Source organism: Cupressus sempervirens, chromosome 6, assembly GCF_028749045.1.
Source record: "Cupressus sempervirens isolate cs-2001-9-10 chromosome 6, ASM2874904v1, whole genome shotgun sequence".
Lineage (NCBI taxonomy): Eukaryota > Viridiplantae > Streptophyta > Pinopsida > Cupressales > Cupressaceae > Cupressus > Cupressus sempervirens.
The window spans coordinates 209,829,663-209,854,559 of record NC_143123.1 but is presented as its reverse complement, the minus strand read 5'-3'; the positions used below and the strand labels follow the sequence as shown (position 1 = coordinate 209,854,559).

The following is a 24,897-nucleotide window of genomic DNA, read 5'->3' as shown; positions in this document are numbered from 1 at the left end:
GTATTTTCTAACTTGTACAATTTTTGTGATGCAGTGGCTTGGTGGACCACTTGGGGTGCAAGCACTCCAAATCTTGCAAAATTTGCTCTCAGAATCCTATCGCAGCCGTGTAATGCATCACATTGTGAGCGCAACAGGAGTTTGTTTGAGGCCATCCACACAAAAAAGAGAAACAGGTTGTCCCAAAAGAGGATGAATGACATGGTCTATGTGCAATATAATCTTAAATTGCGCATGAAAAAGGCCCAACAAGATCCTCCTGGGCCAATCGATTTGGATGAGATAGATCCTTATTATGATTGGACGGCACAGGAGTAGGCTCCCTTATTTACATAGGAGGACATCTCCAATTTGGAGAGGGAGGCCGCGGAGGAGGCTGCGGAGGAGGAAGGGGGTGGAACTGGATATGACATCGATTTAGATGACATCGAGGAGGGCGATGATGAGGATGATGACATTGAGCTTACTGCAGAGGACCTTGACAGCTTGCACGCAGCGAATGTGGAGCTACCAACATCTAGTTCTATAGCTACACCATCTCCTGCATTGGCACAGACACAGACACGAGCACAAACCCTGCAGGGTTCTAGTTGTAGAGCTTTACCCTCTCCCACACTCGCTAGTAAAGTGACTGGGAAGAGGAAGATGTAGTCCTGTATTTGACATTTGTATTTATTTGTAGTCATGTTGATGTGCTTATTTGAACTCTTTACATTTGACACTTTATTTATGACAATACTTCTCATGTGTTGTGAACTTGTTAGTTGTTAGTAATTTACAACTTGTCACTACTTACTTGTTAGTAATTTACCGATTAATAACTCTTTTTGCATTGATATATATCTAAACATGATTGTTTCTTATGTATTGTTAGTAATTAAGTCATTAGATGCAAAAAAACATTGAATTTTGTAAAAAAATCGCATTTTTTTATTAAAATTTAATGGTTTTTTAGTTCCCGATTTTTCCCGATTAAACATTTTCAGGCCTAGGCGATTAATCTCCTCAGGCGATTTTTACATCAATGGTCCAACATATGTTTGTTGTAATGTCCCCTTTCTAGCATTCATAGCATGATGTTGTCGTTAGCCTAATTCCCCACAGTCCCATAGGCTAACTAGGACATTAAAGGGGCTTAGAGGCCATTTGGCCAAGACAGTTTCAGTTGCAGGTCTTTCTGAGGGGTTCTGGGGCAACTTTGGGCATACTTACTATTTATAGTAAGTCATCTTGGACATGGCCGGACATTCAGTCACAGTGGTATGTCGATGGTAATTGTTTAAAATCGACAAGAAAACTTATTTATCATTGATAAGATTTGTTATGCATTGATAAAGCCATTTTATAAAGTTAAATTTAAATATTTAACTTTATTAATGCATAGACTATAATTTGTGGGAAATATTTAAATTAAAAGACTTCCCTTTATTTTTATAACACATTGGAGACATAAGGTACATAAAGGGAGTTATGTTTTATCCCACATTGAGAAAACGAAGGATTGAGCTCTTGTGAGAACACTATAAAAGAAATGGAAGAGCTTTTTTTTTGTATGCTTGGATGAAGATTAATGTTATGTTGCTGGATATCTGATTATCGGGCTTGGAGGACGGAATCCCTCTTTGCTAACATTCTCTTCGCTGTTGGAAGACACAGTCAGGAGGATCAAGGGTGTTTTCACTTCAGGAAACACACTGGGTTTCATTTGGGGCGTTCGCATAAAGAAATTTACAAGGGTTTGAGGTGCAGATCTGAAGTTAGTTATTGCTATAGTGCCGCATGAACAGTATTTTGCTATAGTCGGCATGAACAGTATTTTGCTACAGTACGACGTGAACAGTGTTGGTATCAAGTTTACTTGTTTTTCCGGCTGATTAGAAGTTTGCAGGGCTGCCGACTACATCTGCAAAATACTACGGCAACTAATTTCAGGTTTCTTCTGTCAAATTTTGATACTTTGCATAATAATTGTTGAATACAAGTCTGAATAGTTGTTGCAGCTGTTAAGGCAGCTGTAAGTGCACATCTACATTTAAAAATCACCCTTTTATCAGCAGATTGAAAGAGTTTCCAGATTTTTCATATACTGTTGAATGTGTGCCAAGTGTTTGTGAAAATGTTATGATGTGTATTATGCATTTTAATGTCACTTCATAGTTGTTCGTAAATCTACTCATTGGAAAGCAATTTATTGAAGAAATCAGCTTTATGAGTTTGCATACAAAGTGTTTGACAATATTCCTTAAGTTAAATTTCTACAAGTCAAAGTTCAAATCAGGGGAGGATATTACAGTGGTATCAGAGCTATAAGTCCTGCCATCCTGTGGAGGTCTTATAGGAAATTTGGAACTGGAGGATAGAGGGGAAAGTATTTGATGAAATATCAAAACACTAAAATCAGAGCATTTATGTTTGAGCATGCGACAGGGGCCTTATAATTTCCGCAATACCAGAGCAAGACAAAGTAGGAGTTCAGACCTGCAAAGCAAACAGTCTAGTTCATCCGTACAAGGGGGTATAGAATCCAGTCATACAGACACAGCGGAGGTATTCTTTGATCAAGACAGCAATATGGGTGACCGAGATGACAGGAATACAAGATTAGGTGGAGGCGGGAATGCCGGTCCAGAGCTTGGAGAGGAAAGATTCTTACAGTTATTAGAGACCTTGGTACAGGGTCAGCGAGTAGCAGAACAAATGGCACAGGAACAGAATCAGAGATTGGATCTTATGATGCAGATGATGGCTCGTCAAATGGGGTTGAATGCTAACATGGGTGGAGGAAATAATCAGAATGGTAACAATCAGAATGGAAATGATCAGTATGGGACACATAATGGAGATGAACAAGTTGGGAACAATTTCGGTCATGCACCCCAGCGAGCTAGGAAAGTGAGTTCAAGGCCCATGATTCCTACATTTCCTCCTAGAGCTCCAGAGCAGCTCGTACCAGAGCCTCAAATTACTGATATACAGGACCAGTTAAGGAGAGATTGGGAAGCCGAAGGGCCAGATTTTACTGCTGCAATTACCTTTAGGGAGTATATGGATGTGCGGATGAAACATATGCCACGTGGACATGACAGGAACCAGAGCTATGAGCTACGGAAGAAAGTAGGGAGACTTGAGTTACCATATTATGATGGCTCAAGAAAGTCTACAGCAAGAGCTTGGGTTCAAAAGCTTGACACATACTTTCAATTGAACCCTATGCCCGAGGAAGAAGCTATTAAGTACACAGCAATTCATCTGGATGGGTTAGCACACGAGTGGTGGCATCATGGTATGGTCACTATGGGACATGCACACATTACCTCATATGTGGAGTTTACAGAGAGGCTGATTGAACGTTTTGATAGGAAGGATCCAGAACTCCATTTCAAGGAGTTAGCTCAGCTTAAACAGTGGGGATCATTGGAAACATACATTTCAGAGTTTCAGAAACTTGCAGTGTTAGTAACAGATGTATCTGAACGGAGGATACTAGTTCTATTTATGGATGGTTTAGCTGATCCGTTGAGAGGGTGGATTAAAGCTCTCAACCCTCCCACTTTGCAGGAAGCCATTAAGAAAGCTCGTGACATGGATTCCTCTTCATCTTCAAAAAATAAATTCCAAGCAAAGAGTTTCCCTTCAAGGAAAGATAAGGACAGGAAACCTTTTCATAAAGAGGTTCAGCCAGCTAAGGAGGAAAGTAAGAGGTTGGACAATGAGACACTTAATGATCTCAGGAAGAAAAAGCTTTGATTTCATTGCAGGGAGCCTTGGGATTTGTCACATAAGTGTCCATTGAAAGTAAAAGCTAAGCAGATGGAGTACTTTTCAGCCGAAGAGTCAGTAGATGGAGATTCAGAGCAGTCATCTGAATCAGATGGAGATGATGATAGTTCTTCACAAGAGGAAGCACGCGGTGATAGCACGATAGCTCAGTTGTCAAGTATACAGGAGGCCGTCACTTTCAGAGTTAGGGGAACCTTGGATGGACAGAGTTGTGGCACTCATTGATACAGGGGCGACACATAACTTCATTGATGAGAAGTTTGTGACACGAAGAGGGCTACATACAGAGGAGCATAGGGGATTTAAGGTGATGGTTGTCGATGGCTTCAAAATTGAATGTACCAAGAAAATCTCCAATTTGCAACTTCGTTTGGGAGATTATGACATGACAGGAGATTTCTTTGTGGTCAACATTGGTGATCAGGATATGGTGCTTGGGATGAACTGGATGAAGTCTCTGGTAGAGTTTACATTTAACCTTGAGAAAATGGAAATGAGGTTTGAGGCAAATGGTAAGAAGATAGTGCTCAGAGGTTTGTCAGATGGGAGACTTCGAGTGGTGTCACTCAAGCGGATGCAGAGTTTCTTTAGACATGATCAGGTGCAGTGGGCAGCAGAGTTTAGAGTAATGCCTGAGATGACAGAGCAGCATAAACAAGAGTATCCACCTGATGTACAAAAAATAATAACCAAACATACTAAGGTGTTTGGTGAGATACCTCCAGGGAGACCCCCGGATAGGGGAATCGAGCATGTTATTGAATTAGAGGAAGGGGCTAAGCCAGTTATCATCACACCTTACCGCCATCTGAAGAGATGTAAGGATGAAATAGAAAAGGCAATTAAGGAGTTGATTGACATGGGGCACATACGGCCAAGCAAAAGTCCTTTCGCTTCTTCAGTAGTATTGGTAAAGAAGAAGGATGGTACAATGAGGATGTGCATTGATTATAGGGAGCTAAACAAGAAGACAATCAAGAACCGATACCCTATCCCGCGCATCGATGAGCTTATTGATGAATTGCATGGTGCATGCTACTTCTCCAAGATTGATTTGAGATCCGGCTACCATCAGATATGGGTTAGAGAGGTGGATGTGGAGAAGACAGCTTTTAGATCCCACTATGGACATTTTGAGTTCTTAGTCATGCCCTTTGGGTTGACAAATGCCCCTGCCACTTTCCAGTCCTGTATGAATAGAGTGTTCAGAGATCAGTTGAGGAAGTTTGTGTTGATATTTTTTGATGATATACTGATATACAACCGTACTTGGGAGGAACATTTGAAGCATATTGATACAGTGCTCAGTATTCTAGAGAGGGAGTCATTATATGCCAAGATGAGTAAATGTGAGTTTGGGATGACAGAGTTGCTCTATCTAGGGCATATTATTAGTGCAGGAAGTGTTCAGGTTGACCCAGACAAGATCAGGGCCATTCTGGATTGGCCACCACCGAGGAACACTTCACAGCTCAAGGGATTTCTCGGGCTTTGTGGGTTCTACCGCAGATTTGTGAAGGGATTTTCACAGATAGCAGCACCACTTACAAATTTGACACGGAAAGATAGTTTCAAGTGGTCAAAGAGGGCTTAGGATTGTTTTGACAGGTTTAAGGAGCTGATGAGTACATGTCCTGTTTTAGCCATTTCAGATTTCACCAGGCCCTTTGAGCTGCAGTGTGATGCCTCGGGAGAGGGCATAGGAGCTGTTCTCATGCAAGACAAACATCCCATCGCATATGAGAGTAGAAAATTACGAGGTGTGGAGAGAACCTACAGCATCTACGACAAAAAGATGCTAGCAATCATGCACGCGCTAGCTAAGTTCAGGCAGTACTTAGTGGGAAGCCGGTTCACAGTAAAAACAGATCATAATAGCTTGAAACATTTCCTTGGACAGAAGGACCTTAATGACAGGCAACAGAAATGGGTGAGTAAATTACAGGCCTATGATTTCAACATAGCCTATGTCAAAGGGAAGATAAATATTGTTGTAGATGCTTTATCTAGAAGGCCTCATTTGCTTGTTGTTGGGATAGTCATGGATGATTGGAGAGAGATGATCTTGGCAGAATATGCTAAGGATAGTTGGGCATCTAGCATTATTGAGGGAGCTATTCAAGATAGTCGATACACTGTCGTAAATGATCTGATCATCTACAAGGAAAGGATTTATTTAGTACCCGGGTCTGCTATGAAGCAGAAGATTTTGAGGGCATTTCATGATTCACCAATGGCAAGACATCCCGGATTCTTTAAGACATATCAGCAAGTGAGAGAGCACTTCACTTGGAAAGGACTCAAATTAGAGGTGCTTCAATTTGTGAGGGAATGCCCTGTGTGTCAGCAAAACAAACAGGAACATTCTTTTCCGGGTGGTTTACTACAACCCCTACCCATACCAGAGAAGAAGTGGGATAGCATTTCCATGGATTTTATCACAGGCCTCCCCAAGGCACAGGGTCGGGATTGTATCTTTGTTGTGGTAGACAGATTGACGAAATTTGCACATTTCTTTGCAATTTCATCTACATATTCAGTAGCACAAACAGCAGAACTATTTTTTCGAGAGGTATTCAGACTACATGGGATACCACGGAGCATAGTCAGTGACAGAGACAGCAGATTTATGAGCCACTTTTGGCAGGAGTTGTTCAGGTTATGTGGAACAGAGCTCACTCTGAGTACCAGCTACCACCCCCAAACTGATGGGCAGACAGAGATAGTGAACAAATGGGTTGAGGGGTACCTTCGAAACTACATTGCAGGAGAGCAGAAGGCTTGGGTGAAGTGGCTACATCTAGGGGAGTACTGCTATAATACCTCTTTCCATATGTCTATTCAAATGTCCCCTTTTATGGCACTGTACGGGTATGATGCTCCTAATTTTTTGGATTTGTTATTTGGGGACAGCAGGGTGCCTAAGGCCAAGGATACTTTGCAGAAGTGCCAGGACATTATGCGATCCTTGAAGGAAAATTTGCAAAAAGCACAAAATCAGCAGAAGCAATATGCTGATCAGCACAGGGTTGAGAGGTCTTTTGAGGTGGGAGATATGGTGTACCTCATGTTACAGCCGTATAGAAAGTCCTCTCTCAAGAAGAGTGGAGCAGAGAAATTGAAACCACGCTACTATGGACCGTTCAAAGTAATCAGGAGAGTGGGCGAAGTAGCTTATGAGTTGGAGTTGCCTGCAGACAGTAAAGTGCATAATGTGTTTCATGTGTCACGCCTTAAGAAGGCATTGGGTCACAATGTGGTGCCTTCAGTAGTATTGCCACCTCTTGATGATGAGGGAAAGCTTATCTTGGTTCCCGAGGCCATACTTGACTCCAGGAAGAGGGTGCTTCGTAGGAGGACTATCAGGGAGTATCTAGTGAAGTCGAGGAACCTACCTGTCGAGGATGCTACTTGGGAAAATGAGCAGATATTGCAGCATCCAGAGCTGAAATTGCTTGAGGACAAGCAATTTTGGGAAGGGCGGACTGTAATGTCCCCTTTCTAGCATTCATAGCATGATGTTGTCATTAGCCTATTTTCCCACAATCCCGTAAGCTAACTAGGACATTAAAGGGGCTTAGAGGCCATTCGGCCTAGACAGTTTCAGTTGCAGGTCTTTCTGAGGGGTTCTGGGGCAACTTTGGGCATACTTACTATTTATAGTAAGTCATCTTGGACATGGCCGGACATTCAGTCACAGTGGTATGTCGATGGTAATTGTTTAAAATCGACAGGAAAACTTATTTATCATTGATAAGATTTGTTATGCATTGATAAAGCCATTTTATAAAGTTAAATTTAAATATTTAACTTTATTAATGCATAGACTATAGTTTGTGGGAAATATTTAAATTAAAAGAGGTCCCTTTATTTTTATAACACATTGGAGGCATAAGGTACATAAAGGGAGTTATGTTTTATCCCACATTGAGAAAACGAAGGATTGAGCTCTTGTGAGAACACTATAAAAGAAATGGAAGAGCTTTTTTTTTGTATGCTTGGATGAAGATTAATGTTATGTTGCTGGATATCTGATTATCGGGCTTGGAGGACGGAATCCCTCTTTGCTAGCATTCTCTTCGCTGTTGGAAGACACAGTCAGGAGGATCAAGGGTGTTTTCACTTCAGGAAATACACTGGGTTTCATTTGGGGCGTTCGAATAAAGAAATTTACAAGGGTTTGAGGTGCAGATCTGAAGTTAGTTATTGCTATAGTGCCGCATGAACAGTATTTTGCTACAGTCGGCATGAACAGTATTTTGCTACAGTACGGCGTAAACAGTGTTGGTATCAAGTTTACTTGTTTTTCCGGCTGATTAGAAGTTTGGAGGGCTGCCGACTACATCTGCAAAATACTACGGCAACTAATTCCAGGTTTCTTCTGTCAAATTTTGATACTTTGCATAATAATTGTTGAATACAAGTCTGAATAGTTGTTGCAGCCTTTAAGGCAGCTGTAAGTGCACATCTACATTTAAAAATCACCCTTTTATCAGCAAATTGAAAGAGTTTCCAGATTTTTCATATACTGTTGAATGTGTGCCAAGTGTTTGTGAAAATGTTATGATGTGTATTATGCATTTTAATGTCACTTCATAGTTGTTCGTAAATCTACTCATTGGAAAGCAATTTATTGAGGAAATCAGCTTTATGAGTTTGCATACAAAGTGTTTGACAATATTCCTTAAGTTAAATTTCTACAAGTCAAAGTTCAAATCAGGGGAGGATATTACAGTTGTGAATGAAGTTCGGTAATCAAGGATTAAAGTCCACATGGAGAGCCACTACCTGATTGTTAGTGCCCATCCAAGTCTAAACTGACTAAGCTGAAAAGAAGATTATTTCTTATGTAAACATTGAAGAGGCCATTGAACCCACATTTATTTAAGTTATCTATCCATGCACTATAAGAGTTCAGTTTTATTTTGTCTCTTTCTAGGGTATCCAAAAGTCGTGTGATTGTTAGTGACCATCTAAGTTGAAACTGAATAAACTGAAAATAAGATTTCTTCTATTAACTTTGAATAGGCCATTTATGTGATTTTTATTAATGCTCCACCAAAATTCAAATTTGTTGTCTTTCCGGGGTGTCCCAAAAAGGTGTGGGCCCTACTAGGTAGGCTAACTAATTTTATACCATCAAGAGGAACCTATAGATTAAATGATTGATAGCATTCATTTGTTCATTTTTATTGATGTTCAAAATATCATTTACGTGTTGCATTGCCAATTGTTCAAGGTTGGAGGATAATGTTTTTCTTTTTCATCCTCCCTTGCTCCATTTTCCCCCTGCAAAATAAATTACACATATGGATGTAAAGATGGAAGATTTCCATAATAGCTTTCAAACATTCAAAAACAAGACCGAAACCGCCATTGCATCTCTTGAGAAAAATTTTAATGAAAAGGCCCATCAACTGTTGTTATTAATGAAGCAGGGGCAAATGATGATGGGAACTACCCATATACACCATATCACATGCTTTGTTACATTAGATGAAGGGTTGCTCCACCCAAGGTTACTTTACCCAATATTCATACATAGCACAACAAAGAGATAACTCTGAAAATTGCAAAAATAACTTGCCTTCTATTTCAATAGAAATGAAATACAAATTCTTCAACTACAAAATATTAGTCACTTAGGCTTTACAACTTGCAAGATGGAGCTAAAAACCATTCCTTTTCGAAATCTTACCATTCTGTATCCATGAACACAAAAATGCTCAGAATGAATAAGCCCTTGCCCATGCCTCCTTTTCATGGCACTCCTATGCATATTTGAGATCCCACTTCCTCTTGGAGAGCAACACATGGCAATCAAGAAATGCAACATATAGCTAATAGATGACTCTTCAACTTTCCAAGAGGGCTCCTAAGGTTGTTCCAGCAAAAAAGCTCAGAATGAATAAGCCCTTGCCCGTGCCTCCTTTTCATAGCACTCCTATGCATATTTGAGATCCCACTTCCTCTTGGAGAGCAACACATGGCAATCAAGAAATGCAACATATAGCTAATGGATGACTCTTCAACTTTCCAAGAGGGCTCCTAAGGTGGTGTATCTTCAACTTTCCAAAGTGGGTACCTAAATAGGTGTCTTTTCAATTTTTGTTAAACCACAAATACAAGTGAATGCATGACTCTTTCCCTTGCCCATACCAACACCAAGATGGGAACCTTCATGATTTTAGCCTTATAAACGATAGAATTATATGCTCACACAACAAAATATAGTTCTTTAAGACATAAACCACAAATATTAAATAATAACCCCCCATGTCCCAGTGAACACTTTACGAAGTACATTGAGACGTATAGATGCCTACATTTACTTTTTAACACCTAATCTGAATAGGAAATTAAAATAACAATATTTTTGGATCCACCCTCAAGAACAACTAGCTCAGATGCCTCATCAGTACTATGAAATAAATCAATCCTCTCCAGTAATTGAATCATAAATAAATAAATGAACCCTAAGTTTAGGAGATGTTATCAGGATGTGTGCCTGTTCTAGAGCTTCATGAGTGTCTGAGATATCATGCTCCACTTCAGTCAAGACTCTCTTAAGAGGCAGCAATCTCTGCAACCTGCCATTGCACATGTCAACTATAACTGTATGATAATAAAGAGTATTAACAGCATGCATTAATATAATGTGCAAATTACGAAAAGAACATTTGATTGATCAGCTATTCTGCATTAAACAAATTCTATATGCACAAGCTTTATGATCATAACAAACCCCTAAAATAGTGCTGAATGTATTGCTTGATGTGCAATGGGAACAAAAGTTACCAAATTATAGCCATCAATCCAGCTTTAATCAGTTCTCTTTAGTTCACAAGAAAGGCACACTCATACCAATGTCAGAATATAATCTATAACCATAATCAAATATTAGCCATAAACACATTGTTTACATAGAAAGATATTCTACATGAGTCCTAGAGCCCATGTTTATGTGATTTAAGTATAGGATAAACCAATGATATGTTTTCTCCACAATTCATAAAGATGGAAACAAAGGTAGTTATATATCTAGATGTTCTTCTACTTTGCTTTGGAAATTGCAAGAAAGCTTTGGTTTGTAAACCAGTTTGAGTTTGTAAGAGTAACAGTTTTCACAACCTTCTATTATGTGTACAAGATAGCTCTCCTTTGCAGGAAGGTATAACCCGTTGGGTATATCATCTAGTTGTGAATGTGGATGTGCTCTTCCATACATCACATATGGTTTCTTGGTCATACTCTAGCTTCCATTGCCATCCAGGCCACACATCACCTCAATGTACTAATTCCTAATCTAGTGTAGAATTACACCTTGGATTACAAAATGTCACTTGATGGACCTTATACAAGCCCAAAACCCTGTTTAAATCATAGAAGCATAAATCTGCAAAAAATCCCGATACATCCTGAATCGTAAGCAAATCGATTTTTTCATTGAAAAAATCTCAATTCATTAAAAAATTATTGACCAATCGTTGTCCTAATTTTCTATGGCCTTTTTGCATTTAAAGTGCATTAAAATCATATCAAAATCCCTAAAAAATGGCAAAAAACTTTAAAAATATCATTGAAAAAAACCTACAAAATCCTACAAAAAGCTAACGAAATTGACTAAACACTTAGAAATAAGGTCGATTCCAGGATGGAAGTAAAGTCAATTCATAATCGGCATGCAAACAATTTCTACTTTTGTCACTTAAGTTTTCTTTCCAATCTCTAAAAAACCCTAAAAAGAGGAGTGGGAATTGTAATGGCGGCCATCAACAAAATCTGAAGGGCCTCAATCATCCTAAATTGTAGGGGGGCATGTGAGATAGTGACAAACCAACTAATGAATTTGTTCTAAATCGTGGTTTCAATATGACTTGTGCTCTCTGTACGCCTCACTCCATAGATTTTGATGAGAAAAATATATAATTAATATTATAAACTAATCATAAATTATAACTATTTTTATTAATATTAAACTAAAATTATTACAAAATATAACATAATTATCTAAAAGTACCTGAGACCTAGACCAAGAAGCTTTAATAGCCATAGCAAACATCCTTGAACATTAAAATTAGAGCTATTGTACACTATTATAGATGGTCCTTAGACAAGGAAATTGCTAACCACTACAGTTTATAATTAATCTTATAAAGTAGTTTCAAAATTTAAAGTATTATTGACTAGTAATACATTAACATTAGTCTCCACCTAGGATCTTACAATATTCATAGCATGATGATCGAGAAGAGGAGTAGGGGAGGAAATTTGAATTTTGAGAATGAGGGAGGGAAAGATGTAGAGAATGATGACAATCCAAGCAACCACAGGAGGTTCGAGGTTTCACGGGCTACTAATCAGGATACATGGGATCTAAATAATCGGGAGGCAATGACACTTCTCAAATTATCCGTAGTTGATGATCAGCTCTCAAATTCCATCCGGCAAGGCAGCTACCAAGATATGGGTGCATCTTAAGAATCTTCATGAAGACACTTGACAAAATTAGAGCTTTCTTTTTGAAGAACACTCTGCTTTCTATTATAATGGATGAGCGAACATCGCTCTAGGCTCACCTGAATAGAATTCAAGAAATTCGTTAGCAGTTGCTTGTCATTAATCACAAGATGGAGGAATAGGTCATTGCGGTCATCACTCTCTAGAGTTTACCCAACTCCTATGAGCATTTTATCGACACTCTCAACATCACTTCTTTTGGTGTTGATCTAAAACTCACAGATCTCTGCACACTCTTGCATCAAAAAGATCGGTGGAAAAAATAGTTCGGTAGCAGTTCCAACTCCACCACAGAGAAAGCTTTTGCTACTAAATCCTTTTAGAAGGATAAAGGCAAGTCTTAGTAGAAGTCCTCTACTCAACCTTCATAAGGCTCCCAGAAGAAGAACATTCAATGCAACTATTGCCACAAGTTTGGTCACATGAAGGTTCAATGTCGGAAACGCTTAGCTGCCCAATCGAAGCAATAAGCTTCGTAGCCCAAAGCGAACAGTACAGAGCACACTAGGTAGACGGAATTTTCCTTTTACGCCTTCATTGCTAAATGACCTATAGATTATGTGAAGTTGTCAACTTCATACAGTGATTTAGGTGCCTCTCGCCATTTCACCCACCGCAAAGACTAGTTCACTAGTTACCAACCTTATTCAGATTCTGTTATTTTGGGTGGAGGAGAAGAGTACACTGTTGTTGGAAAATGCAACATTCAGATTCAATCTGCTGGTAGAAATCTCATATTCCTCGATGTGTACTACGTTCCAAGGATGGAACTCAATCTACTCTCAAGTCAGTTGTTGTGACAATCTCCACAGTTGGATGTCACCTTCAGTTCACATCATTTTACCATCACTGATAGGGCAACTAAGTCTATTGTTGTAGTGTGTCTTCATGATTCATGATCTTTTCTGCCTTATTGATTCTAGTGAATCTCGAGACTTAGCTCTGGCTCCTCGGTGGTCTTCTATTAGCACACTTTGACATCAGCAATATGAGCACTTAAATGTGCATATCTCTCTCAGCTTGCTCGGGAAGAGCTTGTCCTTGGATTGCCATAGATTCAGACTCAGTAGCTTGGAGTTTGTTATGCATGCCAAGTGGGGAAACAACATTGCACACCTTTAACAAGTGGTGATTGATGGTGAACTTCTTAGGTACTTCAGCTCGTTCATGCCGATATCTGCAGCCCTATGGCACTCTTGTTCTTGGGTACAAGTATTTTCTATTAATTGTTGATGATTTTAGTAGAAAAATGTGGGTATATTTTTTTTTAAAAAAATCAGATGCATTTCCTGTATTTCAGAAAATTAAACCTTAAGTTGAAAAAAACTCTAGGAAATCTATTATTATTCTTAGGTCAGACAATGGGGAGAAATTTTGTTTTAATGAATTCTCTAGCTTCTTGGATACTCATGGCATCAAACGCCATTTAACCACACCCCACACACCACAACAAAATAGTGTAGTTGAATGTCAAAACAGAACAATCACCGAGATGGCTCGATCCATGCTCAAACACAAACATGTTCCAAAGAAGTTATGGGCAAAAGCAGTTAACACAGCAGTTTATCTTTTGATCTCGTCCCCCATACTGGCGGTCAAAGGTGTAATGTCCCCTCTTTAGTTCGACATGACATTGATCATGGATTTTGCCTATTCCAGAGTCTCGTAGGCAAATAGTGTGGAGAGAGAGTCAATTCTACGGATCAGATGGTCATATCTTGCTCTTGAAGAAGTGTTAAAGAGGTTATATTTTATTATTATGTGTTATTGGGGCCTACATGTTATAATTTTAAGTTGAGTTGCACTTTTTATTTTATAAAATTACTTTATTATAAAAAGTGCATTATAATGAGATTTTATAAAGGATGTTTCTAGAAGTTCTAGAAAAAGTGCATTATAATGAGATTTTATAAAGGATGTTTCTAGAAGTTCTAGCAACTTCTTAGAAAAGTGAATAAATAGAGGGTTGGGCCTCTCATTTTGGACATGCTTGGATTTGAGATTTCTTCTACTTCTTCCATTGTGGAGCAAATTTGTAGTCTCTTGGGTGTGCAAATTATTTGATCTTTGGGAACGAATCACTCCCTTGGATTGGCGACTTTGAGGGTGTGAAATATCACCTGAATTGTTGCATTTGAGGAGTTGGTAATTCAGCCATCTCATTTGGACTTCATTGAGATTCAGTTATAAGGGTTTACTTTGGTTGGAATAAGGGTTTCAGTTGTGCCTTAGCATTTGTGGATTGATTAATAGGGTTTGTAGACACAGTTGTGCATTATTTTCAGACTGCCAGTCCAGGGTTTGGACCCACGTTTTTGCTCATAACTCCTAATTGGCTTGACGGATGAATTTCATATTTTAGGGGGTTATTCAGCAACCCTAGGCGCCCAGATTTATTGCTTTTGGAGTGACAAAAAACGCTGCAATATTTTTATCTAGCAGCCATACCAGGCCGTACCTGTACGGCCCTGTCAATTAGGCAGCAGCCGCAATTTTGTGAGTTGGTTTGGGGCAGATTGTGAGGTCTTCGTGTGGCAGTAATTCAGCATTCATATCCGGCAAAATTGGAGCTATTCCAGGTGCACAAACTGAAGTTTTGATTGCCAAAATATTGCATGTTCTCGATTAGAACAGTGAGCACTGTCATTGCATAAATAGTTATTTCCAGTCATTAATAACTGTTGTAAAAGTTTCGTCATTTGCATTCCAAATCTGAACTGGGTTATTGTTCATGTCATAACATTGCATTGTCAAGAGCTTGATGTGTTAGAAGTGCATAGTTGTGACAGTCTCTCATTGTAATCAGTTCTATTTGCTGTCATAAAATCAGAATTGCATTGGACTTCATATTTGAGTTTCATATTGTCATCTATCTCTTAGATTGGTAGTGTTATAATCTGGAATTGTTGTTCATACATTATTGGCATCATATATTGAGGTTTTGTTGTACAACAATTAGTAATATTGCAGCCTTATTCGGTTACATGCCAACTGTTTGACAAAATTCCTAAGTCCAGTTTGAGGGTTTCAGTGGCCTTTATAGTAAGGGTCATTACAGTGGTATCAGAGCTATAAGTCCTGCCATCCTGTGGAGGTCTTATAGGGAATTTGGAACAGCTGGATAGGAGGGAAAGTGTTTGACGAAATGTCAAAACACTAAAATCAGAACATTTATGAGTATGCGACAGAGGCTTTATAATTTCCGCAATGCCAAAGCAAGACAAGATAGGATTTCAGACCTGCAGAGCGAACAGTCTAGCTCATCTGTACAGGTGGATATAGAATCCAGTCATACAGACACGGGAGGTATTCTTTGATCAAGACTACGACTACAATATGGATAGAGGCGGGAATGCCGGTCCAGATCAGCAAGAGGAAGACACTTACTGCTTGGGAAGTCCCCTCTTGCCTAAGTGGTGGACTAAGACACTTACTGATCTTTGTGATGATGAGCTCATTTATGGGAGAACTGCTTGGAAAAAGAGCAAACCTATAGAGTACATTAACTTTGCTCTCATTGCCAACATTCATAGTGTGTTTGAACCTCAAACATAGTTTGAGGCTAAAGGAATTCCAAAGTGGGAACAAGCCATAACATCTGAACACCAAAGCCTGTTGAAGAATAACACCTAGGTCCTTTCTCATCTTCCACCAAGGAAGAAGTGCATTGGCTGCAAATGGGTTTACAAAATCAAATACAAATCTGATTGTAATTTGGATAAATATTAAGCTTGTTTAGTTGCAAAGGGTTTTTCTTAGCGTCAGGGCATTCATTATGAGGAGACCTTTGCTGCAAAGATGAGGACAATCAGATTAATCCTAGCCATAGTAGCACAGTTTGACTGGAAGGTTCATTAGGTGGATGTCAAGAGTGCTTTCCTGAATAGTGATCTCGAAGAAGAGGTCTACATGACGTAACCTCCTAGTTTCAAGGTTGTTGGTAAAGACCATCAAGTTCTTAGATTGGAGAAAGCTCTCTATGGCTTGAAGTAGGCTCCTAGGCATGGTTCATGAAAATTGATAAGTACCTCAATGATCAAGGCTTCCAGAGGTGCTCTTCAGACTCAAATTTATACATCAAGACTACTAACAGTGACATCATCCTTCTAGTTATTTATGTGGATGATTTGATCATCATTGGCAGTTCGTCATCTTTGATTCAGGGAACTAAACAGAGCTTATGCCAATCTTTTGATATAACCAACCTTGGGCTTGTGCATTATTGTCTAAGTGTTGAGGTTTGGCAATAGTCTTCTAGTACATTCATCTCTCAGTCCAAATATGCCAGGACTTTGTTAGACAAATTATGTATGCAGGATAGCAATCCTACATCTACACCCATGGAGAAAGGTCTCAGAATATCAGCCAAGTTTGATTCTCCCCCCATTGATGATACCACATATAGAAAACTAGTAGGTAGCCTCATCTACCTCTCTGCTACTAGGCCTGATATTAGCTTCACAGTCAGCTGCATCTCACACTTTATGATAGCTCCCAAGGCTAATCATTGGATGGCACCAAAGCATGTGCTTCATTATGTGAAGGGCACTTCAGATTATGGACTTTTGAACTCTCGGAGTTCTAATCCTAGACTTAGTGGGTTTACAAATTCAGATTGGGCAAACTTTGTTGATGATAAAAAAGTCAACTTCTAGATGTGTTTAGTTTGGGATCCAGTGTCGTCACATGGACCAATAAGAAGTCAAGGCAGGTTGTGAAGTTGTTTGGATTTGTCAAATCGTTGGGCATATGTAGATGTCACCAACAGAACTGACCACTTTTTTTGTTGATAACAAAGGTGTTATCAAATTAGCACAAAATCCAATCTTCCATGAACTAAACAAGCATGTGGATTTCATTTTCACTACATATAACAGCTGGTTGAAGATGACACAATAGAATTGCAATATGTTCCTACCACGGATCAGACTGCAGACATTCTCACCAAGCCTCTTTTTCCTAATAAATTTGTTAAATTCAGAGGATAGCTTGGTGTTGTGGATAGATTAGCCATTCAAGGAGGGTATTATGATAGTAGATAGCATCTATTATTAGTTAATGGTTATCAATTTGTAATTTATTGTACATATTAGATAACTATTTAGTTAGGTTGTAGATAACTATTTGTTTTCTTCCAAATAGAATAGAAAGTTTCGATTCTTTACAATTCTTTCCTAAGGAAACATTGTTTCATTATTTTGTATATATTGACCTCTCGGTCTCTATCAATAAAAAGTAGTACTTTACCAATTACTACGTAATATGTTCTCCCTCCTCATCATCCTAGTTGTCACTCCATTCATCATCATCTTCATAATTGTCTCCATCTACATCTTTGACATCCTCCCCATTTGTAGCCTCACACTCCTTCCCATTTGATCCCTTTAAAACAAAATTCTCACTCATCGTATTCAAGAATATTTAAGCCACTATTATTAGAAGAAATCTAGAAATAAATTCCCTATTTGCGACCAATTTATTTTAAGAATTTTACTATTTATTGTTTGCTCGGATTTAAAGTATTATAGATTTCTTTTAACTGCAAGAATCAGGTATATCACCCCTGATTTTAAGAATTATAATTACTATTAGAATAGTTTAAAGTTTAAAAAATTGATACATATTTCAAGTAACATCATCAAAACTAAGGTCCACCACTTGGAAGAAGAGAAGTAATCTTCACCCCCCTCCCCCCCCCCCCCCATATATATACAATTACAAAATAGGGGTGAAGGAAACTATCCTGAACTACAACAGATACATGTACAGATTGGATGCCATTAGAAGGGCAATCTATCATTGGAATGTTCACATGTATATTGTCATTAAAACAACAAAAAAGGTGGGTTCGCATAGGGGATCAACTGCTGTAATGACCCTCTCTATAAAGGCCACAGAAACCCTCAAACTGAACTTAGGAATTTTGTCAAACACTTGGCGTGTAACAGTAACAATATTCAGAATATGGTAATTTTCAGATTTGATACTTTCAGAATATAATCACAGAATTACAATATATATAAAGCCATTGAACTATATTTCAATTACAATGCCATAAATTCTGAAATTATTTTATTACCAATTCTGGTCTGATTATTACAATGACTGTATGACAGCAAATTTACCCAAAAATTGACATATTTCAGAATGCAAGAACCTGGTTTGAAGAACTATAGAAGAACACCATGTTTTGCTGCAGATCGTTGATGAAGACCTCCAACCGCACCCCCAAACTATCCTCAATTTGCTGTTGCTGCCCAAACTAGCAGGGCCGTACCTGTACGGCTGCTGAAATAAAATAATATTAGGGTTTTGGGACCCCCAAATGCAAGGAAAATGGGCGCCTAGGGTTAGGTAGTAACCCTATAAAACCATAAAAAATAAATCCAAGGGGTTGAGGAGATATGAGCAATTATGTGGTTCCGAACCCTGCTTTGCCAATTCTGAAAATGCACTTATTCTGTCTTCAAACTCTTGTCAAATGCTTCTCCAATGATAGGGCAGATCTGAAATCCTTATTCCAACCAAAAACAAACCCTAACAACGAATTCTCAATAAGCTCCAATGAGATGGCTGAATACCAACTCCAATTATGCAACAATTCAGGTGATATTTCACACCCTCAAAGTCGCCAATCCAAGGGAGTGATTCGTTCCCAAAGATCGAATAATTTGCAGATCCAAAGTCCACAAATGTCTTCACAATGAAGAAGTAGAAGAGTTCTCCAATTCAAGCATGTCCAAATGAGAGGCCCAGCCCTCTATTTATTCACTTTTCTAAGAAGTTGCTAGAACTTCTAGAAACATCCTTTATAATTTCTCATTATAATGCACTTTTTTTATAATAAAGTAATTTTATAAAATAAAAAGTGCAACTCAAATTAAAATTATAACATGTGGGCCCCAATATCACATAATGATAAAATATAACCTCTTAACACTTCTTCAAGAGCAAGATATGACTATCTGATCCGCAGAATTGACTCTCTTTCCACACCATTTGCCTACGAGAGTCTGTAATAGGCAAATCCATGATCAATGCCATGTCGAACTAAAGAGGGGACATTACAATCCGCCCCTCCTGAAATTGCTTGGCCTCAAGCAATCTCAACGCCGGGTGCTGCAAAATAGCCTCCCCCTCCCAAGTAGCATCCTCAACAGGCAAATCTTTCCACTTAACCAAGTATTCTCTGATCACCCTTCTACGAAGCTGCTTTTCTCTGCTCTCCAGGATGGATTCTGGTACTAAAATCAATTTTCCCTCATCGTCTAAAGGAGGTAATACTGCAGAAGGCACCACATTCTGACCCAACGCCTTCTTGAGGCGTGACACATGAAACACATTGTGCACTCTGCTGTCTGCGGGAAGCTCCAACTCATAAGCCACTTCACCAACTCGCCTGATAATCCTGAATGGTCCATAATAGCGTGGCTTAAGTTTCTCTGCCCCACTCTTCTTAAGAGTAGATTGCCTGTATGGCTGCAACATGAGGTAAACCATATCATCTACTTCAAAACTACGCTCAGTTCTCTTCTGGTCTGCATACTGCTTCTGCTGGTTCTGAGCTCTTGCAATATTGTCTTTGAGGGTAGCAACTATATCCTTACTCTCCTGTAATAATTCACCTGCACTGGGTACCCGGCTGTTGCTCAACAACAAATCCAAGAAACTAGGTGCTTCATAACCGTAAAGTGCCATGAAGGGTGTCATCTGTATAGTCATATGATATGTAGTATTGTAACAATACTCGCAGAGATATATCCATCTGACCCAAGCTCGCTGCTGAGCTGCCACATAATTCCTTAAATACCCTTCCACACATTTATTCACAATTTCTGTCTGACCATCGGTTTGTGGGTGATAGCTAGTGCTGGGTGTAAGCTCCGTGCCACATAACCGGAATACCTCCTGCCAAAAGTGACTCATGAAACGGCTATCCCTATCACTCACAATGTTCTGAGGCAAGCCGTGCAATCTGAAAACCTCCCGAAAGAAAACCTCTGCCACCTGAGCTGCTGAATGTGCAATGGTGATAGGAAAGAAATGAGCATATTTCGTTAATCTATCTACCACCACATAAATACAATCTCGTCCGTGTACCTTGGGCAAACCTGTGATAAAGTCCATGGAGATGCATTCCCACTTCCTGTCGGGAATCGGAAGTGGCTATAGGAGCCCTGCCGGATAGCTGTGTTCTTGTTTGTTTTGCTGGCAAACAAGACACTCTCGAACATACTGCAAAACGTCAGCTTTCAGCCCTTTCCAAGTGAACCGCTCTCGAACTGACTTGTAAGTCTTGAAGTACCCGGGATGGCCTGCTGTCGGTGAGTCGTGAAGTGCTCTCATAATCAGTTGCTTAACCTTCAATCCTGGGACTAGGTAAATCCTGTTCTTGTAAATGATCAAATCATCCACAAGTGTGTATCTGGTATCAATCACTGTTCCCTCTACTATATCGGAGGCCCATGTATCTTTAGCATACTCTGCTATAATCAAGTGTCGCCAATCCTCTGATATCTGAACCATAAGAGTGAGGTGTGGCCTTCGAGATAGAGCATCTGCAACAACATTCTGAGTTCCCTTGACATATGAGATGTCAAAATCATATGCCTGCAACTTACTTACCCACTTTTGTTGGCGATCATTCAGGTCCTGCTGTCCCAAGAAATGCTTCTGACTGTTATGATCAGTTTTAATACAAAACTTGCTACCCACAAGATATTGTCTGAATTTGGCCAAAGCATGCATGATGGCCAACATCTCCTTATCATATATACTGAATGAACGCTCAGGGCCTCTGAGCTTCCTGCTCTCATAAGCTATGGGGTGCTTATTCTGCATAAGTACAACACCTACTCCCTCTCCAGATGCATCACATTGAAGCTCAAATGGCTTCGTGAAATCAGGTAATGCTAGAACTGGGCACGTAGTCATTATCTCCTTAAATCTCATAAAACAGTCCTGTGCCTTCTGAGTCCACACAAATTCCCCTTTTTTCAGTAAATCTGTCATGGGAGCTGCATGTCGTGAGTAGCCACTGACAAACCTGCGATAAAAACCACATAAACCAAGGAACCCCCTTAACTGTGTAAGGTTCTCTGGTGGAGGCCAATCAACAATAGCGCGAATCTTTTCAGGATCCATCCGCACTCCCTCTGCACTAATGATGTGTCCTAAATACAACAGCTCGGTCATCCCTAAGTCACATTTGGACTCCTTTGCATACAAGGACTCCTTCTGTAGAATGCTCAAAACCGTCTCCAAATGCTCTAGATGCTCCTGCCATGATCGGCTATAGATCAAAATGTCATCAAAAAACACCAGCACGAATTTCCTCAACTGATGGTGGAAAACTCTGTTCATAGTGGACTGGAAAGTGGCAGGTGCATTGGTCAAGCCGAAAGGCATGACTACAAACTCAAAGTGCCCACAGTGACATCTGAAAGCAGTTTTCTCAATATCCTGTTCACGGACTCTGATCTGGTGATATCCTGATCTCAAATCAATTTTCGTGAAATAACAGGCCCCATGCAATTCATCTATCAACTCATCAATGCGAGGAATAGGATACCTGTTCTTAATGGTTCTCTTATTTAATGCCCTGTAATCAATACACATCCGAAGCGTTCCATCCTTCTTTTTTACCAAAACAACAGAAGATGCAAAAGGTGACTTACTAGGTCGGATGTGCCCCATAGCTAGCAACTCCTCAATGGTCCTTTCGATCTCATCCTTGAGTCGCTTTGGATGTCGATATGGTGTGATCATGATAGGTTTAGCACCTTCCTCCAGTTCAATTATATGCTCAATACCTCTGTCCGGTGGCCTGCCTGGTGGAATCTCACTGAATACCTTTTCGTACTTAATCCTCAACTTCTGAATATCAGGATGATATTCCACCTTATGTTGCTCCTCCTGTGTAGGTATCAAAGTACAAACTGCTGCCCACTCTATATCATTATGCCTAGTTAATCTCTCCAGCCGCCTAAATGAGATAGTCCTGATGTCTCCATTACGGATAGCCTTTAGCACATGAATCCTACCATTTATTTCGAATTGTATCTCCATATCCTCTAATCTCAGGGTAACCACCTTCAATGAATGTAGCCACTGCATCCCAAGTACTATGTCCATGTCACCCATGTTGACCACATGATAATCCGCCTTAAACTCATAGTTGTTCAAGCGCAAAGGTAAGTCTCGTACCATCCTGTCACAACGAAGAGTGTATCCATCAGCTACCTTGACTCTTAGTCCTTCAAACTCCTCAGTAATGAGTCCACGCTTCTCTACAAATCGTGCATCAATGAAATTATGCGTGGCACCTGTGTCCAACAATGTAATAACCTTCTGTCCAGCCAAGACTCCCCGAAGTCTAAAAGATCCCTCTCTCTGGATACTAGACAGTTGTGCTTCCTGTAAATGTAGCTCTGTTTCCTGCCTTTGCCCTGCACTGTCTATCTCCTGCTCTCCCTCTGCTTCATCAGGATCCTCATCATGATGTTCTGAACCATCTGAATCTGAGCCCTCGTAATAAGCCCACATTGCCCGGTTGGCCTTCCCTTTTGGCCTCATAGGACAGTCATGGCCGTACTCATACGGGCCTTTGCAATAGAAGCATAGCTTCTTCCTACGCAAGTCATTAAGTGTCTCCTTGTCCAGCCTCTTACTTTCTTCCTTAGGTAGCTGTGCCTCTCTATGAAAGGGTTTCCTGTCCTTATCTTTTCCTGAAGGGAAACTCTTTGCCTGAAATTTATTTTTAGAAGCTGAAGAGGAATCCATGTCACGAGCTTTCTTAATGGCTTCCTGCAAAGTGGGAGGGTTGAGAGCTTTAATCCACCCTCTCAACGGATCAACTAACCCATCCATAAATAAAACCAATAGCCTTCGTTCAGATACATCTGTTACTAACATTGCAAGTTTCTGAAACTCTGAAATGTATGTTTCCAATGAGCCCCACTGTTTAAGCTAGGCTAATTCCTTGAAATGGAGTTTTGGATCTTTCTTATCAAAACGTTCAATCAGTCTCTCCGTAAACTCCACATATGAGGTAATGTGTGCATGACCCATAGTGATCATACCATGATGCCACCATTCGTGTGCTAACCCATCCAGGTGAATTGCTGCATACTTAATAGCTTCTTCCTCAGACATAGGATTCAATTGAAAGTATGTGTCAAGCTTTTGAACCCAAGCTCTTGCTGTAGACTTCCCCGAGCCATCATAATATGGTAACTGTAGTTTTCCTACTTTCTTTCGTAGCTCATAGTTCTGAGTCCTGTCTTGTCCACGGGGCATATGCTTCATCCGCACATCCATATATTCTCTAAAGGTGATTGCAGCTGTAAAATCTGGTCCTCCTGCTTCCCAATCTCTCCTCAGCTGATCCTATATGTCAGTGATCTGGGGTTCTGGTACCGGCTGCTCTGGAGCTCTAGGAAGGAACGTAGGAATCATAGGCCTCGAACTTACTGTCCGAGCTTCCTGGGGGGCATGACCGAAATTGTTCCCAATTTGTTCGCCTCCATTATGTCTCTCATCCTGATTATTCCCATTCTGATTGTGACCATTCTGATTATTTCCTCCTCCTATGTTAGCGTTCAACCCCATTTGTCGAGCCATCATCTGCATCATAAGCTCCATTCTCTGATTCTGTTCTTGTGCTCTTTGTTCGGCTAATCGCTGTCCCTGTGCCAGGGTGTCTAATAACTGTAAAAATCTTTCCTCTTGCGGATCTGGACCGGCATTCCCGCCTCTATCCATATTGTAGTCGTAGTCTTGATCAAAAAATACCTCCCCTGTGTCTGTATGACTGGATTCTATGTCCACCTGGATAGATGAGCTAGACTGTTCGCTCTGCAGGTCAGAAATCCTATCTTGTCTTGCTTTGGTATTGCGGAAATTATAAGGCCTTTGTCGCATGCTCTGATTTTAGTGTTTTGACATTTCGTCAAACACTTTCCCTCCTATCCAGCTGTTCCAAATTCCCTATAAGACCTCCACAGGATGGCAGGACTTATAGCTCTGATACCACTGTAATGACCCTCTCTATAAAGGCCACAAAAACCCTCAAACTAAACTTAGGAATTTTGTCAAACACTTGGCGTGTAACAGTAACAATATTCAGAATATGGTAATTTTCAGATTTGATACTTTCAGAATATAATCACAGAATTACAATATATATAAAGCCATTGAACTATATTTCAATTACAATGCCATAAATTCTGAAATTATTTTATTACCAATTCTGGTCTGATTATTACAATGACTGTATGACAGCAAATTTACCCAAAAGTTGACATATATTTCAGAATGCAAGAACCTGGTTTGAAGAACTATGGAAGAACACCATGTTTTGCTGCAGATCGTTGATGAAGACCTCCAACCGCACCCCCAAACTATCCTCAATTTGCTGTTGCTGCCCAAACTAGCAGGGCCGTACCTGTACGGCTGCTGAAATAAAATAATATTAGGGTTTTGGGACCCCCAAATGCAAGGAAAATGGGCGCCTAGGGTTAGGTAGTAACCCTGTAAAACCATAAAAAATAACTCCAAGGGGTTGAGGAGATATGAGCAATTATGTGGTTCCGAACC

General features: G+C 39.8%; 1 protein-coding gene across 1 annotated transcript in view; it reads right to left on the bottom strand.

Annotated features, from left to right (window-relative positions):
* LOC149551993 (magnesium transporter MRS2-2-like) overlaps positions 1–24,897 on the bottom strand; it is a 162,337-nt gene that overhangs the window by 52,592 nt on the left and 84,848 nt on the right. Inside the window, exon 7 of the mRNA XM_089787483.1 lies at positions 10,289–10,370. Within this exon, the coding sequence (XP_089643609.1) occupies positions 10,289–10,370 (82 nt within the window). The remainder of the gene's footprint in view (positions 1–10,288; positions 10,371–24,897) is intronic.